Genomic DNA, 23,895 nt, shown 5'->3' on the forward strand with positions numbered 1-23,895 from the left:
ATTGTAATTCTGTCAGAGCCAGCAAAGGACCTGGAGGAGCAGCTGAATGGAATGGACAGTGTCTTGAAAGGAGGATATAAGATGAACATCAACAAAAGCAGAATTAGGATCATGGAATGTAGTCGAATTAAATAAGATGATGCTGAAGGAATTAGTTTAGGAAATGAGATACTGAAAGTAGTAAGAGAGTTTTGCTATTTGTAGGATAGTGGGACTCTTATAACCTAAGTAAACATATTATATATTAAATAGTGTATAGAGACATAGTATATACCAAGTAAGTATAAGTTGAAAAGTAGGGGAGGACTCTAGGGACCAAAGGAAGTATTAAGAAGGATATACAAAGTGTATAATACATTTGTATATTTACCAGGAAATATTTAATTATAGTGTACATAAAGATGTATACTAGGGCAATAAACCATGAGGCCTACTCATAAACGATTAGGGCGTACCTACATGGAGGTAGGACAACCTGTGGCCTGATGAATAGGGATGTTTTAAAAAGGGGCGTGCGTACAAAAACGGAAGGAGTAAATGCACTCAAAGGGTCAACCCACCTGTAAGATATTACGTACTGATCGTAGGGGAAAAGGACAGTACTGTGACAGAAGTCACACATTTAATAGGAATTATTTTGGTAAGTTTGAACCCTATATTCCATGAGCAGAATTATGTTTTATTTGATTTTGCAAGTGTCGAGAAGAACACTTTCATTTGCCCAGAGTTCCTCCAGGCTACAAACAGTCTATAATTAATGAGGCTATTACGTACTAAAGAATCAGTACAAAGAATTAGAATAAAGAGTAAAATACTCAAGTGTCATGAACACCTGGAGCTTACAAATGGAAACCAAAGGTTTAGGCCCCACGACTCTAGATATAAGAGAATTGACTCCAACATTGAGTGAAATACTCCCGTTTTATAATCAAAGTAAAATGAAAAAAGAAAATCTAAATAGTAAAGAAAGGGGTTACGCATGGTTAATAAAAGAATGTGGAATGCATACTGTGGAATTATGAATTGTTATTGTATGTAATACTGATGTACATAATGAGCATGTATAAAATATTGCGTGTTCGAGCTGAGGGGAGGGATATGTAGTGATTCGAGAATTTCTGCATAAATTCTAGAACCACTCATCCTTCTACCGTCTCGAACACACAATATTTTAAAAATTAGTGTGAGAATGAACATTCTGCGTGACACATGTTTGTGTGTGCAGGCTGGAAAGGATTTACGAGCACAAGGTAGACGCGACGGTCGAATGGCATCGACAAGTGTATGCCGCTCATGCCACAGAAGCTGTATTGGAAGAACAAGGAGTGTTTATGATTCTTACGATGTTTTATAATGTTGACTATTCTAATGAGGGAAAAAGAAGAACAGCTGAAAAATTGTTGATTATACTTCATGTGTTGGACTTGCTAGAAGAAAGACATGTTCATAAATTACTTGGTTGTAAAAACTATGCTATTGTAAATGTATTTAATCGGATCTGACGTGAGACGAGTCAGCTGACTTGCACGAGTTTGAATAATTATAGTGGGAAATATTGAATTTGTTCTCTGTGGAAGTTTAAATATACTATGACTGAGTTAAAAGTATTCTTCAGGTACTAAATTATTTCAAAAATAGAGAGAGAGTCTTATAAATTCCCGCAACATTTAGTAAGCCAGCACAATGTAACTGTACAGGTGTGTGTGTGTGTGTGTGTGTGTGTGTGTGTGTGTGTGTCGCTCTCTCTCTCTCTCTCTCTCTCTCTCTCTCTCTCACACACACACACACACACACACACACACACAACTGTACAGTTACATCGTGCTGGCTTACTAAGTGTGTGTGTGTGTGTGTGTGTGTGTGTGTGTGTGTGTCACTCTCTCTCTCTCTCTCTCTCTCTCTCTCTCTCTCACACACACACACACACACACACACACACACAGAGATGTACAGGTACACTGTGCTAGGACTGCAGTTCTGCACTGAAGTCGAGGCATTGAGGCACACTGAAGAAAGGTTGGAGCAGGGACCTAATAGACTGAGGTCAAGAAGTTTATAAGATTGAAAGACGTGATGCAAGGACAGACTTAAAATCTACACACTTCACAGAAACTGGTGATTGTGGGAAGGATCCAGATGACACGGGTCACAAAGCAGCAACTGAAATCAAGCATACTATGCTCAGCAGTATGTCCTGCTACTGGCCCACTCTCTTCCTGGCCACAGTTTGGCGATGGCCATTAAGTTGGATGGCCAGATGGTTGGTGGTCATGGTCATGGTCATGCAAAATGCTTTGTGAAAATTGCATCGAAGCTCATACACAATATGACTACTTTTACAGGCGGCCCCGCCTCTGATGGTATACAATAAGCTTGTGATAGGACTGTAGCAGGATGTGCTGGGTGGCTCTATCAAACAGCTCTTGCACTTGTGTCTTCCACAGGTATACGATCAAGTAGCAAGAGGATGGGCATGGATGTGGCATGAGGATGGGCCAAAATATTGCATAGATTGGTTGGTTGATGAAATACATTTACATCTAGAGTTGCATACATATCCCGCAAGCCACCATGTGGAGCCTGGTGGAGGGCAGCTTGTACCATTACTAGTCATTCCCTATCCTGTTCCACTAGGAAATGGACTGAAGGAAAGATGACTGTCTATGTGACTCCATAAAGACCCTAATTTTTCTTATTTGGTATTTACACAAAACATGGCAGTAGAAGTCAGCAATCTGCCAGAAATGCCGGTTTCCTAAATTTTCTCAATAATGCATTGCAGTAAGAACATCATCCACCCTCCAAGGATTCCTGTTTACTGAACTTGCTGGTAATAAATGGTTCAAATGGCTCTGAGCACTATGGGACTTAACATCTATGGTCATCAGTCCCCTAGAACTTAGAACTAATTAAACCTAACTAACCTAAGGACAGCACACAACACCCAGCCATCACGAGGCAGAGAAAATCCCTGACCCCGCCGGGAATCGAACCCGGGATTGCTGGTAATAAGTCTAGCACAATGTATCTGAATTACTTCAATGTCTCTCTTTAATACAATTTACTTGGGATCCCAAACACCCGAGCAGTATTCAAGACTGTGTTGCACTAGCATTATATACACTAACTCCTTTATTGGTTAGTTACACTTCCACAAAATTCTACCAATACACCAAATTTGGCCATTTGCTTTACCTACTATTGACCTGTACTCGTTTCATTTCATTTCATATTGGTTTGCAACCTTACACTTAGATATTGAATCATCATGATTGTGTCAACCAGCATACCACCAATACTGTATTTGAAAATTATAGGATTGTTTTTTTCTATTCATCTGCATTAACTTACATTTTACCAAATTTTGATCAAGCTGCTGTAGCGCAACACCATGTAGAAATTCTGTGTATGTTGTCCCCTATCCTCTTACAGTCACACAACAACACTTTCCTGTACACTACAGCTTCATCAGCAAATAGTGGCAGATTGCTGCTCACCCTGTGTGAGTGAGTGAGTGAGTGACTGAGGGTCGAGGAGTACCAGTGGCAGGGAAGTGATCCACCTGTTGTTATGACCTTCAGGATATGGTGCAGCCATTGGCTCAGACAATAGTAAGGAGATGGTCAGTGCAGCAGAGGTCCATCAGCGTACAAAAAAGGGCAAATGTAAACTAGCATCTGTGGTCCATAATGATAGCGGCAGACAGCGAAAATGGACAGTCCACATGGAGATGAAGGTGGTGGCTACTGTGGCAGTGGTGACATCAGGTAATGACACTACTCAGGCCAGCAGGTGACACTGTCCACTATGGTGAGGAGATAGCAGCAGCCATCAGAAGAAGCTAGAGAGCCGAAGAGGTCCATGTGAATGTGGGCACAGCGATGTCTGATGTCTGGGAAGGTGGCGACGGGGATATATATGTGGCATCCGACATTGGCATGCTGCCAGGCGAAGCAGGTGCGAGTCCAAGTCCTGTAGTCCCTCTGAATATCTGGCTACACAAAATGCTACATCACTAGAATGACAAATGCACGCATGCCAGGAAGTGGCAGGTTTTGGTCAAATGTGGCCTTGCGGAAGGCAGCACACAGGAATTGGTGCACTCACCCAGTGGATACAACACACCAAATACTATTGTCTGAGCTGGGAGCTGTGTAGTCTAGTAACATCACCCAGACAAAGGTAGGTGAGTTCTGGATCATGCTCCTGGGCGGTGCTAAGTGCCTTGTAGTCCACGGACGAGTTGATGGCACAGATGTAGCGGAGGTAGTCAGTGATGACATTGTCAATTCCCAAAATGTGACATGTGTCGGTGGTAAATTTGGATATGGGCGACAGCTGCTGGAATTCACGTGGGGTGCACTGGTCAAAGTCTTTTGCAAGAGCAAACAGTGGGGGCTCCTAATTGGTGAAGACTGTAAAGTGAGAGGCCTCCACCGATGGCCGAAAGTATTCGACTGCCTCGTGGTCGTTGAGGATCTTTCTGTCGTATGCATCCCAGCATCACTGAACAGCAGAGAGCTTGCTGGAGAAGAATGCAAGAGACTGCCAGGGGTCACTGACGTGCTGTTGCAAGATGGTGTCAATGGCCGTCTGGCTACCATCGACCACTATGGCAAGTGGGGCGATGGGACAGGGATGGGCGAGCAGGGTAGCGTCCGCCATGTTGCACTTAGTGGCAGAGAAGCTATTTTACATTTGTGATGTACCAGCTTGCTCCCTCTTGTTTGGACGCCATGGAGTGCAGCTCCTGCATAGCGGTGGCATTCCTCAGAAGACAGTGGAAGAAGTTTAACATGCTGAGGAAATGGTGGAGGTCCTTGAGCGTCTCTGGGAGTGGGAAATCGAGGATGGCTAGTACACTGACAAGCAATGAATGTGATCCGGCAGAGGAGAAGATGTGGCCCAAGAATGCCACCTCACTGACACCGAGAATGTACTTTCCTGTGTTCATGACGATGCTAGCATCCTGGAGGCATTCGAAAATACGGTAGAGGCGATCGATCACGGTATTCCTTGAGTGTCCTGGAAAACACGAGTATGTAGTCCAGGTAGGTGAAACAGCCTTGCAACACACCATCCAAGAAACGCTGCCATGTTTGGGCGGCACTATGAAGGCTGAAGATCATAAAGGTCTTCTGGATATCCTCAGGTGCTACCGGAATCTGGAGGAAAGTTTGGTGCAGTCAATCGTGCTGAAAATTCAGCTGTGTTAGAACGGCAGCAGGTATCAATCAGGGATGGCGCACTAGTTCACCTCCTGGTGATCCTGCATGAGCACCTGGAACCACCCATCTTCTCAACAAGGTGAAGGATGAAAGTACATGGGCTTTTCCAAGGACACATCACATCAGCAGTGGGCAGCTCGTCAAATGCGACCTTGACGATTTTCAGTTTGTGTGGTGGTAGGTACCGGGGCCAGCAGAAGTACGGTGTCCCAGGAGCCACGTCCATGTAGTGTAAAGTTGAATGGTGGATCTCCTGAGGTGCACTGAACAGATATGTAAGAGCAGGAAACTGCACCAGTAGGTCGGCATATGCATTGAAAGACACCACTGGCTTCACGTCGAGAAGAACAGTGAAACAATTGGTGCATTTCGTTGATCTCCCAATGTCGCAGTCAATGATGCACCGGCCTTCAAAGTCAATGAGCATGCAGTAGTGTCCGATGAAGTCCATTCTGGTAATGGGGTCAGTGACGGTGAAGGTTCAAGGGAGGTGCCATTGTAGGCTAAGGTTGAGAACATGGTGATATATGCCATAGGTGACAATGGTGGAGTTGTTTGCTGCCATGAGAAGGATGGCCGAGATGGTGCCAGATTCCCATATAAGCCGCCACAGAGAGACAGACAACAGGAAAAGTGAGGCAGGGCCAGCATTGCAGATTAACAGATGCTGGGAGATCAACTAACAGCCAGGCATGCCTAATTATGGTGGCTGTTGGTGTTTAGGTGCCAAGAGCAGGCCTCCATGCAGTTTGCAGCATCTGTACTAAAACACTTGCAGCATCAGCAGAGGCCGTCTGTGTCGCGAGAGGTGTTAGCAGGTTGGTTAGGGCTGTGGTGGTGGTAGCCGTTGTAGCACTAGTGGGCTGAACTGTGCGGGAGGTGGCGACTGGAATTGAGGCGGGCCACAGTTGCTTGTAGCATTGTTATGTCAGCGCTGAGGTGGGTGAGGATATCGCTGGGCCCTATGCTGCGGGCCAGTGCGGACAGCATGTTGAGCAGTGAGGAGGGGGTTGAAACGGAGTAGCTGGAGGAATGATGATCAGCTGCCTGTGCCACATAGGGGTGGGGATGGCAACAGCAGTGGTTTCAGGCAAGGAGACTAGCATCTCGTGATCTCAGTCGGTGAGCATCAGAGTGTCTCATAGCTGTTGGTGGCTAGGAGCAATGAAATGGCATCTTGGACCTCCACTTGCCTCGCACTGGCTGATCACCATAGCGAACTTGGTGGTATCCTGAGTGATGCCGCAACCAACGAAGATGGTGTCCCCCAAGGAAAACCACAGGTTCAGATCCCGCAGCATCAAACACAGTAGGTGAGCCACAGCATGGCTGGACAGAGTGTTAGTGGCATACGGGGCAATGGGCACCAGTGGGTCAAAGCAGGGAAGGATGGCAGTGGAGGCAACAGAAGCAGGAACCGGTGCAGGAGTTGGCTGTGGAGTCTGGTGCTGGTGGTAGGGCCACTGGTGGTTGCATCGCCACAAGGAGTGCATGCAGCTCAGCACTGCTGCCTTCCAGTTCCATGAGACATGTGGACAGGCCAGCGATGATGTCATGGGGTGCCAGAGCACTGTCACATGCAATGCAGCGTCGGTTGGGAGGGAAGGAGGAAGCCACTGCCACAATGTTGCAGAAAGGACATCAAAAGAAGACAAATGGCTCTTGATGTGAAACAACAGTGTCTGTAGCATTAAAACTGGTTGCTGGTGGGATGTGGACGTGTGGGAGAATTGAAATAAGCGCTAACAGAACAAGGTGGTAATACCCTGCTGAAATAGGATATTAAGTCGACGGAGTCTATTTTTGGGTCACCAGTGTAGGAATGTTTCCTTACTTAACTTATAAGTCACTTGCCCAATGATAGAGCAAGGTATGGTAGGCTCTGTACAAAGACCAACACATAAAATAGTCTTGAAACTCATAAGTTCCGAAAAAGTCACTTGCCGGTGTGATTGGTGCTGGAAACAGGTGTAGCACAGTAGAAAAGGTGAACACCGAGGCAGGTGACAGTCTCCTCCCTAAGTTTCACCAGTACAATGATATTCCGACATGGCGTGCAAAATCAGTAGACTTCAGCACAAGATGTGGCACAAAACACCATTTATATGCCCAGCTGCATAGCAGGGGTAGAGATGGCAGGGCATGAGTGTCTCTCAAAACTTCATGGTGTGCACCTCAATGTGGTGTGTCCGTATTGGTGCAAGCGCACGCAGGAACTGACGTAGACACCACGGAAGAGGGAGACTGGTCTAGAGTAGGTCGGCAGAAGTCTCGCTATGGACTGAGCTATTTTTGCCCACCAGTAGTCAGCGATCATAATGTGCAGGTATCCGGTTACCATGGCAGGAATGACAGCTTGGTATGGAAATAACATGCAAAGGGAGAAACCGGCTGCCTTAGCAGACAGCTATTGAGAGCTAGGTCTATATGGAACTCCTAAGACAGTTGTGTGGCAAAAGGCCACCACACTGTCAAACAAGTGGACTCGAACCTAAATATAATAAACTTACCACATACAGGTGTGCATAAAGAATGATTTCATAACAGTGACTATCATATTTTTCAAAATAAACCTCAATATATCATTCTGCATGAAGCAGAAATATTTACATAAAGACAATGAAATGCTTATTAGCTGTATTTTACCTCTATAAGCTCTGAATCTTTTCTGTTGGAGATACTGGCCCTCTGACGTTCAGCTTCAAGAAGTGACTGTAAGTGTCTAACATTATTTTTTTCTTTGTGGAGATCATTTTCAAAGTCTCTAACTTTCACTCTTTCCTTCTCCAATAGCACACTGGGAACAAACATACATGTAATGTATTTTTTAAAAATTTTATTGAGAACCACATATTGTCAAGAACACAGATACAAAATAAAACTTACATGAACTGCTGCAATCTTTCTTCATGGTACACTGTCTGTCTTTTTAGATTCTCAATTTCCATTTCTTGTTCTCTTTGCACTCTCATTAAATCATTTACTTTTTTCTCAGATTCTAAGTTACATGCTTTTTCCTTGTTCAAACTTTCAAGTAACTGCAGAACATGTTTCTTTCCAGATTCCACAGCTGCTTCAAGTTGTTCAACTGAAAAAACCATAAAAGAGTCTTGAGCAATGAATAGTGGGTTTTCTCATTCTCATGAAATCTATACTACCTGCCTCATTCATATACAAGAAGAAGTGGCACCATATACAAGAAGAAACGGCACAATAACTGTCTTAACATAGAAATCAACAATGAATTCACTTTTATAATAATATGGACGTATGTATGTATGTTCCACATATCCTCCTAAGCCACTGTATAAATTTCAACCAGACCTGGTACATAAATCACTTATTGTCAGGAAAGTCCCCAGTGAGTGGGGGAGGGCATAAGAACTAGCTACCTCTCAAACTTTTTTCCTTACTGACAACTCCCCCCCCCCCCCCCCCCAAGAATTGAGAACAAGTGAATTTAAATTACTTATTTATTAAAATTAAAAACAGAGAAACAGACAGGTTATTAGTTACCATCACAAGGCAAAATACTAAATACTGCTGACAGAAAATCTCTTAGAAAGAACACAACACTAGCATCTTTTGGAAGCCTGCATCCAGTCTTAAGACAGGAATGAATGATTGCATAGGGAAGATGGGATGGGTGGAGAATAAGTTATACAGGCTCAAGATTGAGCTAAATCCACTGGTTGTGAAGAGGAAGGAAGGTGTAGATGAATAAAAGACATCTGAGAGTAGGAGGTCTAAGGCAATACATTAGTAAGCAGTATGCTAGCTTCAGTCAAGAAATGAAAAAGGGACTAAGTGAGAAGTAAAGATGGATTAAAGTAGGATGAGAATATGAAAAATTGAAAACATTAATCCAACTAAGGAACAGGAATAAATGGGAGAATAGAGAGGAGAAAAATACAATGGAGAAAAAAATGAGTACATATAAATGGAAATGTCGTGTGGCTATGGCCTCCCGTCGGGTAGACCGTTCGCCTGGTGCAGGTCTTTCGATTTGACGCCACTTGGGCGACGTGTGCGTCGATGGGGATGAAATGATGAAGTAGATAACAAAATTGTACAGGTGTACCTTTGTGTTCAAGCAGCTGAGTTGTCTGCATTGCAGTACTTCCACTACAACTGTTACGAAATGTGAATTTATTTGCAGGGATAGTAATATTAACTGTAGATAATCGCATACCAATATGGTTAGTTTCGTTCATACTATCTGCAGCTGGAATAAGTTGCTGCACATATGAAAGTTCCTCTGGTGACAGGACCTGCAAAACAATGGAACAAAAACAGATTATATAAAGGATTAACATTAAGAAATACAGTATTTTACTATGATACAGTTATTAGAATATCACCACACAGTGGAGACATTATGCAATGACAGGCACACGAACAAGACTGAACTCATGACTAACTCGCTTAACACCTCAACTATATAGTGAATAGTCACCTTCATTCCTTCTATTATTATATCCCATCCAGAAATTTCCAGCGCTATATTATCATATTTTCTGTCACCCACAGTTTATATGGTCCAGTTTATATTGTACCATGTGTTATCTGTCAACTTTCTTTATGCTCATGAATTTTACTGCATACAATTACAGGTGGGGAATAGATTTGCATACCCATGGGTATGTACTAACTGATCACATTACAGGCCAGGATGACAAAAGATATAATAGCAGAATACATGTGTGATTTGCAACATGGGAAGTGTCACGCAGCAGCGGTGGTGGACTATTATTGAGCAAACAAATGGTGCTACGGAAAAAATGATAACATTATCCTTGAACGCTGATTGCCAAAGTTTTATTTTCCTTCTCTGTCAATAAACAATAAAAGAACACATATGCAACAGCAATACTTGAAGAATGGAAAATCTGGGATGTATAACAATATGAATTACGACACATCGCTATTCACCACACACAGCAGGCACTGAGCAGCAGCAGCACATTTAAAAGTACACTGTTGGATACGTTACTGGACTAAATCCTTCCACAAGCACAACTCACACACTCACGGCCACTGTCATGAGACAATGAATCATGTGTGCTTATGTGTGTTTTCTACTGCAGAAGAAGGACTTTGTCCAAAAATTTTAATATTTTAGCTGTCTCTTCATTGTGCCTGCCTACGACTCTGTTTGGAGAGTGGTAATCTATCCTTTCTATATTGTTATGAATTATTTAGGAATAAAGGAGATGGCTCACTGAAAGGTAGAAGCACTGCATCATCAATCAGTCTACCTGTAGCAAAAACAAACACACACACACACACACACACACACACACACACACACACACACACACACACTCCTTTCTCCCTACAATGGGCTTAGTCAACTATCAGCTCTTTACTGGTCCACGGTGAGTGTACTGCAGTGAGGCGGGGGTGTGGGGTGAGTGACGGAGAGAGGCAAGAGGAAGGGAAGGGTTAGGGGGAAGCATCTAGTGGCTCATGGGAGAGTGGGAAGACTTTATTTATTTCTTTACACTTCAAGTTCCGTAGGACTAAAGTGAGGGGCAAATCTCCAAGATCATGGAACACGTCGGTAGATGAAATCACAACACAAAAGTAGTGACAGATGAAAAGAAAATGTTTATGAACCCAAAAACAGACAATCCATAAGTTTAAGTAAACACAATCAACAATACAACATGAATCAGCTTAATTTTTCACAGAACACCTCGACAGAATAGAAGGAGTGATCCATGAGGAAAGTCTTCATTTTTGATTTGAAAGCACGTGGATTACTGCTAAGATTTTTGAATTATGGTGGTAGCTTATTGAAAAGGATGCAGCAGTATACTGCACCCATTTCTGCAAAAGAGTTGAAGTGCGATCCAAATGCAGATTGCATTTCTGCCAAGTGTTAACTGAGTGAAAGCTGCTAATTATTGAGAATAAGCTGATATCGTTAACATGAAACGACAGTAAAGAATATATACATTGAGAGGCCAATGTCAAAATACCCAGACTCATGAACAGGGGTCAACAAGAGTTTCATGAACTTATACCACTTATTGCCCGAACTGACTGTTTCTGGACCAAAAATATCCTTTTAGACTGGGAAGAGTTACCCCAAAATATAATACCATACAACATAAGTGAGTGAAAAGAAGCAAAGTAGACTATTTTTTGTGTCAAACAATCACTCACTTCATACCCCATTTGAATAGTAAAAATGGCAGCATTAAGTCTTTGAACAAGATCCTGAAAGTGAGCTTTCCACGACAGTTTACTATCTATCTGAACACCCAAAATTTGAACTGTTCAGTTTCACTAATGACATGCCAATTCTGTGAAATTAAAACAATGAGCTTTGTTGAATTGTGTGTTAGAAACTGTAAAAACTGAGTCTTATTGTGATTTAGTGTTTGTTTATTTTCTACATGCCATGAACATTGTAGGTTATGAACTGCACTATTTGAAACTGGGCCAATGTTGCAAGCAACATCCTTTACTACCAAGCTAGTGTTGTCAGCAAACAGAAATATTTTAATTATATTAAATTTCAGCCTCCACATGCATAAGCCAAGAAAATTTACCTAGGTTTTGGCTATAATAATGTAGCCTTCTTCAGAAATGTCACAATATAAAATTAAAACGTGCCAGACATTGGCCTTGTCAAACTTAAAATGTTAGTACTACAGAACATAAGTCATAAGACAGGGTCACTTCTACTAATATTTTGTTGATAGGCCACACAAATGGGCCAGACAGGTGGGCCGCGAGTTTGAGTCATAACTCAGCGCCTGGCACAGGTCCTCCGCCAGTTGTCTGACAGCTCCACATACAAGCTCTGCCAGAGTGACCCCATCCCAAAAGTCCAACATAAACTCCAGTCCCTGCTGAAATCCTTAGGCCCTTCCCAGATCCTCTTCCCTGAATCCATCTCCCTACTTACCACAACAACAGCTCACACACCCACCTTCTACATGCTCCCCAAAATCAACAAACCTGACAATCCTGGGTGTCTCACTATGGCTGGTTATAGTGCCCCCAACCAAAGGAATATCAGCCCTTGTTGATCAAAATCTCCAACTGATAATCCAAAACTTAGCCTCCCGATACCAACCACATTCTGCTCCTGGCTCTCCCCACATCCTTACCTCCCATACCACTACTCGTCATCATTGATACAACCTCCCTATATACCAACATCTCCCATGCCCATGGCCTTGCCGCGATTAACACTACCTCTTCCTACACGCTGCAGGATTCCAAATCTACCACTTCATTCCTCCTACACCCAACCAACAAAAATCCCAACCCTAAGTGCTTCATCTTTGTAGGGAAAGTATAGAAACAAATTCATGGCACAGCCATGGGCACCTGCTTGGCACCCTCATGTGCCAACCTCTTCATGGACCACCAAGAGGAAAAATTCCTAGTTTCCCAAAACCCTAAACCCCAGGTCTGGTTCAGTTTTACTGATGACATCTTTATAATCCGGACCCAGGCCAGGATGCCTTATCTTCATTCCTTCACCACCTCAACACGTTCTCTCCCATACACTTCATCTGGTACTCCTCCACCTATCATGCCATCTTCCTTCATGTCAATCTCCCCCTCTCAGATGGCTCCATCCACACCTTGCTCCACATCAAACCCTCTAATTATCAACAGTACCTGCACTTTGACAGCTGCCACCACTTCCACATCAAAAAATCCCCCCCCCCCCCTCCCACCCCCCATACAGACTGGCCACGTAGACGTATCTACAGTGCTGAAGGCCTCACAAAGGCCTTTGCAGATAGCCAATACCCTCCAGATCTAATACACAGATTTTCTATACCATATCCTCACACACACCTGATTCTCACATCCACCCCAAGAACTAATCACAAAGAAGCATCCCCTTTGTCACCCTATACAAACCTGGACAGGAACGACTGAACTACATCCTTTATCAGGGCTTGATTATCTGTCATCATGCCCTGAAATGAGAGAAATCCTACCTAACGTGGTGATATGCTACCCACCCAACCTTCACAACATCATAGTCCATCCATATGCCACTCACATCCCCAATCCTCCGCCATAGAGATCATAGCCATGTGCAACACCAAGATGCAAGACCTACCCAATCCACCCACCCAGCACCAACTACTCCAGTCCCATCAGACACTGTGCCACCTGTGAAAGCAGCCATGTTACATACTAATTCTGCTGCAACCACTGCATAGTGTTTATATTGATACAGGAACCAACCAGCTATCAACTAGAATGAATGGTTACTGCCAAACAGTTGCCAAAAACAAAGTGGTCCGTCTAGTGGCACAATACGTGAGATTTCAATGGCTGATCCACAGCATGTGCCGTCTGTATCCTCCCCACCAGCACCAGCTTCTCTGAGTTGCACAGATGGGAGCTATCTTTACAGAACATCCTTCACTCCGGTAACATTCCTGGCCTAAACCTAAGGTAATTTGCTGCTCCCCTCCCCCAGCCAATAGTGTGTACACACACACACACACACACACACACACACACACACACACACACACACACACACACATCATGCCCTGCACTAGTACCCCCATCCAATTTGTGACCCCACGTCAGCTAATTATGTGTTGTTATCTCATGCTGTAGTCGGTGAAAAAGCATGCCCAGCCATCTGACACCTGCCCATTCTACCTGCACCCCTCACTAGCCCAAAGATGGCTATCCACTCTCCCATGAGCTGTTAGTACACTAACCGTGGGCCAGTAAAGTGCTGGCAGTTGACTGAGCACAATGTAAGGAGACAAGTGTATGCGTGTGAATGTGTGTGTGTGTGTGTGTGTGTGTGTGTGTGTGCGCGCGCGCACGTGTTTTTCCTACAGCTTGTAAAAGTAAGTGCATTCTGAAAGCTAGCCAGGCCTGTTTGTGTGACTATCGATGATGCAGTGGTTCTGCCTTTTGGTGAGTCATCTCCTTTATTCCTAAATAATTTGTAATTTTCCAACAGAACTTTTCATATTGTTGTTATTTAACAGAGATTTTGGGTATTTAAAGAAGCAAATTGTTTCTGCTGCTGAGTGCCATGCATGAAGACCACTGACAACTGAGGGTCTTTTACCATACTCTGCACTTGGTTTCAACATCTTCGCCATTTTGGGCTTATGATTATTTACTAGAAACAATTACCTGTGGCTAAAGAATAATGTGACAGGAAATTTGAATTCAAGTTAGTCCAGATTTTGGTGACACACACTATACATGTTTCAGCATTTATGTGCTATCTTCAGTGGGTTTTGTTTCTTATTCTGTCACAAGTAATGCTAACAGTTATCCTGTGCTGGTATTTCTGTATATACAAGGAGCATTCAGTGAGTAATGCAACATTTTTTTCTGACAGCAGGTTGGTTTTATTCATGATTCCAATACACCATATTATTACCCACTCTTTTGGCTACAAAACCCTATTTTTCAACATAATCTCCATTCAATTAACGCCACTTTATTGGAAGGTCCTGTACGCCCACATGGTACCATTCTACTGGCCAATGTCAGATCCAATGTACTGCTGCATCAATAACATCCCCATAGTTCATGTATTGCTTCCCATGGAGTGTATCCTTCACTGGGCCAAACAGATTGAAGTTACATGGTGCAAGATCTGCACTGTATAGTGGATGAGAGAGAACAGTCCAATGAAGATTTCCGAGTTCCTCTTGCGTGTGCAGACTTGTGTGAGGCCTTGCACTGTGATGGAGGAGAAGTTCTCTTGCATTTTTGTGGCGATGAATATGCTGAAGTCATTTCTTCAATTTTCTGAGAGTAGGACAATCACTTCCAAGTTGATAATTGCACCATGAAGGAGGACATCAAATAGAAAAACTCTTTCAGAGTCCCAGAAGATTGTCACGATGACTTTACTGGTTGAGGGTGTGGCCTTGAACTTTTCTTTGGAAGACAGGTGTGTGGCGCCTGTCAATGGATTGCTGTTTTCTTTCTGGTTCAAAGTAATGAAACCCACGTTTCATCACCTGTGATGATGATCGACAAAAACCTGTCACGATCAACCCTGTACTGCACAAGCAATTTCACATAGATGGTCCCTCATTGTTCTTTGTGGTCTTCTGTTAGTCAGCAAGGAATCCAACATGTGTGCACCTCTGAGAGTGTCCGCAGTTTCCAACACTGCAGGAGTAACAGATGTGTGAGGCCAGCCAGTGTAGGGATGATCGTGCAGGTTTGCACGAGATTGTTGCAATAATAACAAATACTTCGCCCAATGACTCACCATGCTTTTATTATTATCAGGTCTCACAGACATTCTGCAAGTGCCTAGGAATATCTGTGATGCTCTGGCTTTCTCCCAAAAAAAGCTGAATGACAGCTCTCTGCTTGGAATGCACCTCCATTACAGGTGCCATTTTGAAGGCTATGTATGCAGCTGTCACCAACTGGGACTTCATGGAACTATAGGTGCTGAAGTGCAAATATTCCACGATGTCTCACAACAAATTCTGGATTTTTGCAACCAAAATTGCCTGAGGGAGGGGGGAATGTGTTATATTACATACTGAACACCCCTTGTAGCATAATTTATTTAACTAATCATGATTTCTGGTGCTGTAGTCTTATTCACTCTTGTATTAGATGTGTTACAACACCTATAATGTTTAAGTTTCGCTATTTTAACAGTCTCAAAATGCATTTTACTTGATTTTGTGAATAAAACACAATGTTTCTGCTATCAGCAAAAGATTTATTGTAGTTATATGACAAAACAATTATCAATAGATACAATAACAATTGAGCCGACAGCAGAAACATGTTTTTGTAATATTACGTACACGTAATTGTTAAAACTGCAACTGAAGGTTAAGAACAAGATTTCATTCAATGTACTTACTTCTGCACCAAACCTTAGTATTTTGCTCACAACTTCAGTAAAAGAAGGATCACTACATCTGCAAACTGTCTCAGGTGGTTCCAGCTTCTCAAGCAAACTAGAATCAAGACGAGCAGACAAATCCAATTCCTTTTCAACTCTTGCTGTCAGGTCATCAAGAGAATTAGCTGTAAAAATAAATTGGGATTTAACAAGTGATTGAGAGGGAAACAACTTATATTTCTTACAAAAATCTAAAATGATGGAACTCTACATACTATCCTGCTTTTCCAACTCTTTCCGAAGGCTATTATACTCATTAACTATTTTTCCGTTCAGTTCCTGAAGTCGATTTAATTCATCCTTTAGAGCTTTTCCAGATTCTTGTTCTTCTTTAAGCTGATGCAATAACAGACTTAACTCCTTAGATTCTGTTGTCCTTTGAGAAACTGGATCAACGGATGTAAAAGTCATTTTATTGTCTTCCTCCAGTTGTTTTATAATTTCATCTTTGGATATAATGATTCCTTTCAAGTAATTAATTTCAGATTGTTTCTCATCTACCAATGTTTTAAGATTAGTAATTTCGCACATTAATTTGAATTCATTTTCCTTCATTGCCTGCTTCTCTTGTTGGAATTTATTCCTCTCATCTGTTATATCTTGAATAGTAGTTACTAACTGGTTTTCCAACACTTCCTTTTCTTCTTTCAAAGATAACATATCTTGTAGTTTCTGCTCACAATCTAACAACCTCTGACTCTTTTCTTCTAAATCTTGTTTTAGTTTTTTAACAGTCTGCTTCAGCTTTTCCTGTCAAAATAGAATAACTGCAAGTCAATTCAACCCAATGGCTTCAGAACATTATTACCAGAATTTTTAAATGTTTATTAATAGGCCAGTCATGTGATAAACACAAATATCAAAGCAACACATGTGAATTAAAATTAAAAAAGCTATCAAGCTGTTGAAGATTCCTGGAAAACTACTAAGCCTGAAAATGTCTCATCAAATATGAAAATAAAGGCTTACCATCAAATTTCTTGCACTATTATGAAAACTAAGCCCAATACGTGGAGGTATTAATACTTCATTGTCAAGACGGGGAGAGGGGGGGTGGGGTGTAGAAGTAAAGAACACAAAAAAGTCTTCAGGAATTTTCATAATACTTAACAGAATTACATAAAACCACTTATTTTTGCTGCCACCAATATGAGACAACTCAAGTCAAAAGAAACAGAACTGTCTGACCACTAATAGAACATTATTTGCAACTCGAGTGAAGTGCCAAGCATTGGACCAAGACACACCGCTCAAGTAAACTTGCTTATCAAAATGTGACTGAAAAGTAATTTTAATGATAGGAATACGGTTTATCAAGGGAATGAAATATAAGAATGCAGAACACTGAGGAAGTCATGCAAAACTGTACTGCAACATAAATTAAAACAAAATAAAAGGCCTGTAAATCTTGACATAAGTAAGTACAGGAAAGGTGATCAAATAGAAAAAAAATGGCAAACATGGTACAGAAAAGGAACAGTTCAGTGAGAAGAAAAGAACAGTACTGGTATAGAGGAGTTTGTGCAGACGTAGGAAGTGCAAATACAGGTTACTCAACTTTACACCTGCACGATAATAAAGGGTCACAGAATCCAGCAAAACGAAATTACTGAAAATAAACAAAAATCAATAATACAACCTGGAACTACAAAATTTCAGAACAGAAATAATATCAACAATGATTACAAGGGTGATTATGAGAAAATGCTGAACTGCCTCAGTCTATAAATTTTGACATTGAGTTCACCTCTGATACCACACTTTTGAGATAATTAGAACAGAGAACAATGAAAATTTAACAATAAAGTATTAGTGTCTGCAGTTTTTCAGGAAAATCGTTATTGTTATGGTATGTAGAAATCATGCTCCCCAAGGTGATATGGGATTCATAAACTGTTGGAGTATATGACAAAGATTGAGATCTCATGCCTGACAAACTGAAAAATATGTTCTCCCATGACTTCTGTCACTGTATAACTGAGATCCCACTAAACACATGCAGTTAATGTTTTCCATTAGTTATTGGACAGAATAAATAGTCATATTTTTGTAATTGTGAGTACAGGAGACAAAAGTATAAATTACTGAAGGTGATGAGAGGCCATGCATTAAGATTCCGCTATGTAGAAGAAGCTGCTGCCATTGGCAGTACAAAAGTTCAACTACTGCAGGGAATATCACACTTAAAATGGACAATAAGGCCAGAAGGGCAACAGCTGAGAGTCTGCATGCTGAAATGTACTCATCATTTTGTTGCACATCACCTATGCAGATGTTAACATTTTCTCACATTAAGACTAACCAAATATGGACAATATTTTTTAATACCATGACAGAACTTGTGTAGCTTGCAGAGAGAATGACAATATTATTTTACGGTCTTCCCTCTTGTACATCTAGCCATTTTCAGTATTTGAGAGAAAGAACTAGAATCTAAGGGTTTAATTTTAATTATGTTCATGGGATACAATTTCCTTAACAAGATACAGGTGACATACGCAGTACGTAAAGTACAAATAGAAGAGAAATAATGATACTTACTGTTAGAATAACCTTCAGGTGTTTTGCCTGCACTTTCTGTTTCAAACTATGTTCTTTGTCCACTGATAATAGCTCTGAATCTGTACTGAGAACGGTAACATCTGATTCAGTACCATTTCCATCTGTGTAGACGGTATCCACCTTGTCATCTGAGACTCCAGTAGCAGGCATGCTAAGATTGGAACTAGGTATTTCAATTAACAAGCTTGAGTCTGATGTTGATTTCAAAAGTGGCTTCATTTGTATTGAACTCTCAGGGAAAAGACTAGGTGTATTTTGTGTTTCATTACATATGGCCTGAAACTAAAAGTGTGAATTATTGTCATGTACATAAATTATGTTTAAAATTAATCCTGGGTAGAACATTTTGTAAAGAGCAAAATGTAATGTGACGTATTCTGTATTCAAAGAGTAGATATAAGAAAACACAACAAACTAACTAAACTTTTATCTCAATCTAATGTAATTTACAAGGCAAGTTTACATTCTAAATTTGGTAAATAACTGTAGTATGTTTAAACGGTATTACTGATGTGTAATGTATGTAACCATTAGCTCACTGCAGAATTACTGGCGGAATTGTAAATTACAACATTGCTCTACACATGGGTCCTGCAGCAACAAAATGAAAACAACAACAATAATAAAATGATAGTGATAGTGAGGTTGACGCAGAATGTGTTCTTAACACGCAAAAAAAAAAAAAAAAAAAAAAAAAAAAAAGACCAGTATCTTTGCATTATCAAGCTTTTGGTAAATTACTACTGACATTTTACACTAATAAGAACTATATGTTACACATACTGAAACTGCTTGACTGGCAAAAGTTGGTTCCTCACATGCCCTCATTTCATCGACATCCTCCAGTGTCAATTTTCGTTCCAGGTTGTCAATGGATTGTTCAGTTTCAGTTGCCTCTTTCCGCTCCTGGAAGATGTAAATGACAATAAATATGCTTAAAATACCTGAAAACAAATGTGGCAACATAACACACACAGTACTCAACTGAAAGGTACAACTCTATACAGGCAACTTTCAAACACATTACACTAAAAAAAATTATATACCACAAAATGGACATGTATTTATACACTTATGGCCATTAAAATCACACCACCATGAAGACAACATTCATCAAATGTCAAATTGACACGATGTGTACTACACGCTTGGATACACAAATGATCAGCATTTCAATGAAACAGAACAAAGTATGTAAGAGTAATGGTGTCATCTATATTCTGTATGTAAGGCTAGATTATGCAGCAGGATACTCCTACATAAAACACATTTGATTTGTTTGCGATATTATTGTGTTACGCCATAAGCAAAAAAATGAAATGATCAACAGTACATACAGGAATTCAACAGCGGGAGGATCATGACTTACAGAGACAAATGTTCAATAGCATGCTTCTGGGTGCTCTGCCAAGTTGTTGTTGCCATTTTAAGCACAGTATTTCGACAGCCAATTCAGCCGTATTCTTCAGCTGTGGCGAGTTTTGCTGTTACGTGTACTCACTGCCTGGACTCCAACCAGACTGTGACTACTACTGTTGGTCTTATGTCGCTACTGAGAGCAGAGTTCAATCCCCTCTGCTCACTACAACATTTTGATGCTCTTTTGTTTTTCAAAGTTCGCACAGGTATTTCATGAAACAAATTCTCTCAGTGTTTTCCAACTCTGGCAGATGTGATGGCTGGCAAGATTTTACTAAACTAACTGTCAAACCCCAAGTGTTATTTAAATTGAAACTGCCGACCTGTTTATTAGATTTTCTGATAGATGCCTTATTATCCTGTCTCAGAAGCATGGCATTTGTACCACAATACTTGTCTCATCCTATTTCATTTCATGATCAGATTCAAGACAGTGCTCAGCGACAGCCGATTTTGTTTGGTGGTCTTAGTCGGGTATGTTGCAGATGTTCCTTTCATCTCTCCTCTATTGTCCTGATAGTCTGTCCCACGTAAGACATGCCCATGCCACCATAACATGGAATGCGATACACAGCCAGCTCTTGAAGACTTAGGTCGTCTTCAACATCACACAGAATACTTTTTTCTTAGTTCAAGGGAGGATAATACAGTGGATGCCATGTTTCTGTGGGAGTCTACTGGTCTTACAGGATACTAGCCATCAAAAGGTAGATAAGTGATTTTTGGATTATCTTCCTCAGCCTCAGTATCAATCTCTTTTTCAGGTGTTTGCAGTTCTGATTGCATCACCTACTTAATTTTATGAGCTGAGTACCCATTCCTATGGAATACTTCCTACAGATATTCAAATTTGTAGGATTAAATTTAGATAAAAATTTGAGGTGGCAGGCACACACTGACGTGAGTACCTGGTAGGGAAATGCTCTTTGCATTGATATGCACTGGCTCGAGCTGGCTGTTCTTGTACAGCATGTCATTAAGCTATATTGTCTTACTTATGTCTATGTTATGTTGGTTGTCGGTTTGTCCCAACCATGTCTTTTATTGTGTTTGAAGTTGGAACATAATATATTATTAGGCATGGTATTGTTTTTTGAGAAACTTGGATAACACAATGTGAATAAAAAAAAAAAAACACACATTCATAATATGTGTACTGTAAATTATAAAGGAACATGTTCCCCCTCATGTAGAAAACTTCAAATATTATACATCCCATCCCTATATATTTACAAGATTATTATCTTTTTTCATGCCAAACAGGAATTATTTGAGGTAAATCATTTTGTTCACTACAAGAAACAAAGAAAACTCTTTGCTTCCTGCCCACACCTGAACCAGTATGACCAGGTACCTCGATACATGGGAATGAAAATTTATAATAAATTAAAAATGAACACATTAACGCATATGAATTTACGTCCCCTTAAAAGAAAGTTATACAAGCATTGATACTTAAATGTTGTTACTCATGGATGAATTTGTGAAGGACGAATTGGTAGAAATATCATTTTAGTGATCATTATTCATTAGTGTAAAAACATTTTAAATGTAAAGAAAATTTTAGCATGTCTCCTGTATGAAAACCATAAAGAATGCAAATGTATGTCATGAGGTATGTAAACCATAATTCACAGTTCAGTGTTTGTTTAATAACGTACACAGGAGGGCTTTTGAAGGGTTTGGAAAATAGCAATGAGGTAGTGACAGAACTGAAGTTCGGACGGCACACCACGAATCACCACTGGATATCTCAGCTGCTGACAGCTTTGTTCATGAGAGGTAACGATCAAGGCTAGAGTATGACACACAGCTTCAGTCTGTCAGTAAGTTTTGATCAGTTTTCATGTGTCTTTTAACATGGAGATGTCATATGAAGAGCATCTCTTGCAGACCCAGTGACAAACAGTATTCCCTGTGTTGTTCTACACAAGTCCTGGATTGGTGCCATTGTTCTTAATTATTGGAACCATCTTCTGGTGAGAATTTTCTTTAACATTTTCTCCCTGCTGTGGTGAAGTGCAATCAGAGGTTGTAGAGCCCCCAGAATTTTACTAAAGTCTGGAGACACTTGTGTTCCAGGCGTTTCTAACACGCGTTATTTTAAAGCAGGGCGTAAGGATGAGCATGGGATACTGCGCCCATTTATTGTTTGTACAGGCGAAACTGGAAGGGAGATAATTCGTCGGCACTGGCAAGTGTTCAGTGCGACCTGCCAAGAATAAGCAAATACTGCCTGGAAGCTCCGTGGCTGGCTGCAAAGAGTAATGTAGCATTGTATTGTTAAAAAACAAATGGAGAGCCTCGGAACAGTGACTGTTTATTTGATGTTGAACTGCTGTTGAGAGTATGTGGACTCGACATAGATAGTCAGCCACGATAAAAGCTTATGTATTAATTGTGTTCAAAAATGTGTAATTAACTGATTCTGGGTGCCCGGTAATGTGTGGGCTTACGTCATAAAGTTTAGTTGTTTTTTTGTAAGAAGTGGAAATAAATATGTTCTGGTGCATTGAAGGATATTCCAAGAGTAGCGTATTTTTTAAGTAAGAAGAGAGAGAGAGCGAGAGAGTGAAAATTTCCCCTTCCTAGCAGTGAAATCTTCGGAGAAGCGTCCGGTGCTAGCAGAAGACATCGGCGCTGCAAGAAAGCAGAACCAGCATTCTTCAACAAGTAAGTCCATGAAAATGCTTAAACTGTATAGAGAGAGCTTAACATTACACTGGGCCACCGCAAGGTAAGGTGAAACAATATTTTAAAAGGAATCAGTAACACAGAAAATATAACTAGCTACCAGCATCTAATTACGTTAAACACATTTTGGATTTCAAGAATGAAGAGTGATCTATGTTCTGCATGACCATCACTTCAGAAAAAGATGCTGGTTTTCACAAAGCAATTAGTCTGCTTTAAGGAAAAGTGTCATATTTTAACATAACATAACATGACATCAACACTTGGAAACTCCAGGTAAGAATATCAACAATGTAGGAAAAGATACATTGCCACTTGCGGTAAAGAAGGCACATCAAGTTGCAGACAGGCACGATTAAAAGACTCTTTTATTTGTTCCTGTCTGCAACTTGACATGTCTTCTTTACACTACGTGGTAATCTATCTTTTTCTACATTGTTGACATCAACACATGTATGACCATTTTTCTGCACACTGGTATTATGGCATCTGTTAATACAGATGTGACTTGGGCTCACTTCCAATAACATGGAAGCCACCCTGTTCCAGTTACCTACAGCATACAATAACTATAAATGGAAAAAGCTCTTTTGAATGCTCCTTGAAGAGTCACCTCACATGAAACATTTGGCCTGTGCATTTTGCATGTGTTTACAGATGATTTCAAATGTTGCAGACATGTCTTCCTATGTGAATGCCCAAAAGTAGCATGGACAGCATCAGTGAGCAAATTCCAGAACAGAAATAGGAATTTTAGCCAACAGTTTCCTACAATTAATTTAGCCAACAGCATGGTCAACACACAACAAATCAAACAAGATCACTATATCGATGTGTAAAGGTTCTTCAGGTGCTCTGATTGTTCTGAAGACATTCAAATTTCTTGAATGCTACTCGTACTGCCAGCCTCATGACTTAGCATGGATTTTTAAAAATTGGTGCCGCATTCTCTCTGATGCTGCCAGCTCTATTCTTACTTCACACCTCTTTAGAATATATGTGCATTGTCCTAGAAGATAATGACACGGCACAGTATTGAAAAAAAAAGCAAGCAAAATGTATCAGCAATTCAGTCTGCAAGTCCTCACA

At 40.9% G+C, this 23,895-nt stretch overlaps 1 protein-coding gene across 1 annotated transcript in view; it reads right to left on the reverse strand.

The window, feature by feature from the left end:
• The window catches only part of LOC124593751 (A-kinase anchor protein 9-like), a 505,072-nt gene that overhangs the window by 78,474 nt on the left and 402,703 nt on the right, over window positions 1-23,895 (reverse strand). Inside the window, exons 36-42 of the mRNA XM_047132086.1 lie at window positions 19,477-19,599; window positions 18,673-18,975; window positions 16,347-16,881; window positions 16,090-16,256; window positions 9,310-9,499; window positions 8,115-8,316; window positions 7,875-8,025 (exon numbers count right to left, since the gene is read on the reverse strand). Of these exons, the coding sequence (XP_046988042.1) occupies window positions 7,875-8,025; window positions 8,115-8,316; window positions 9,310-9,499; window positions 16,090-16,256; window positions 16,347-16,881; window positions 18,673-18,975; window positions 19,477-19,599 (1,671 nt within the window). The remainder of the gene's footprint in view (window positions 1-7,874; window positions 8,026-8,114; window positions 8,317-9,309; window positions 9,500-16,089; window positions 16,257-16,346; window positions 16,882-18,672; window positions 18,976-19,476; window positions 19,600-23,895) is intronic.

This window comes from Schistocerca americana, chromosome 2, assembly GCF_021461395.2.
Source record: "Schistocerca americana isolate TAMUIC-IGC-003095 chromosome 2, iqSchAmer2.1, whole genome shotgun sequence".
NCBI lineage: Eukaryota > Metazoa > Arthropoda > Insecta > Orthoptera > Acrididae > Schistocerca > Schistocerca americana.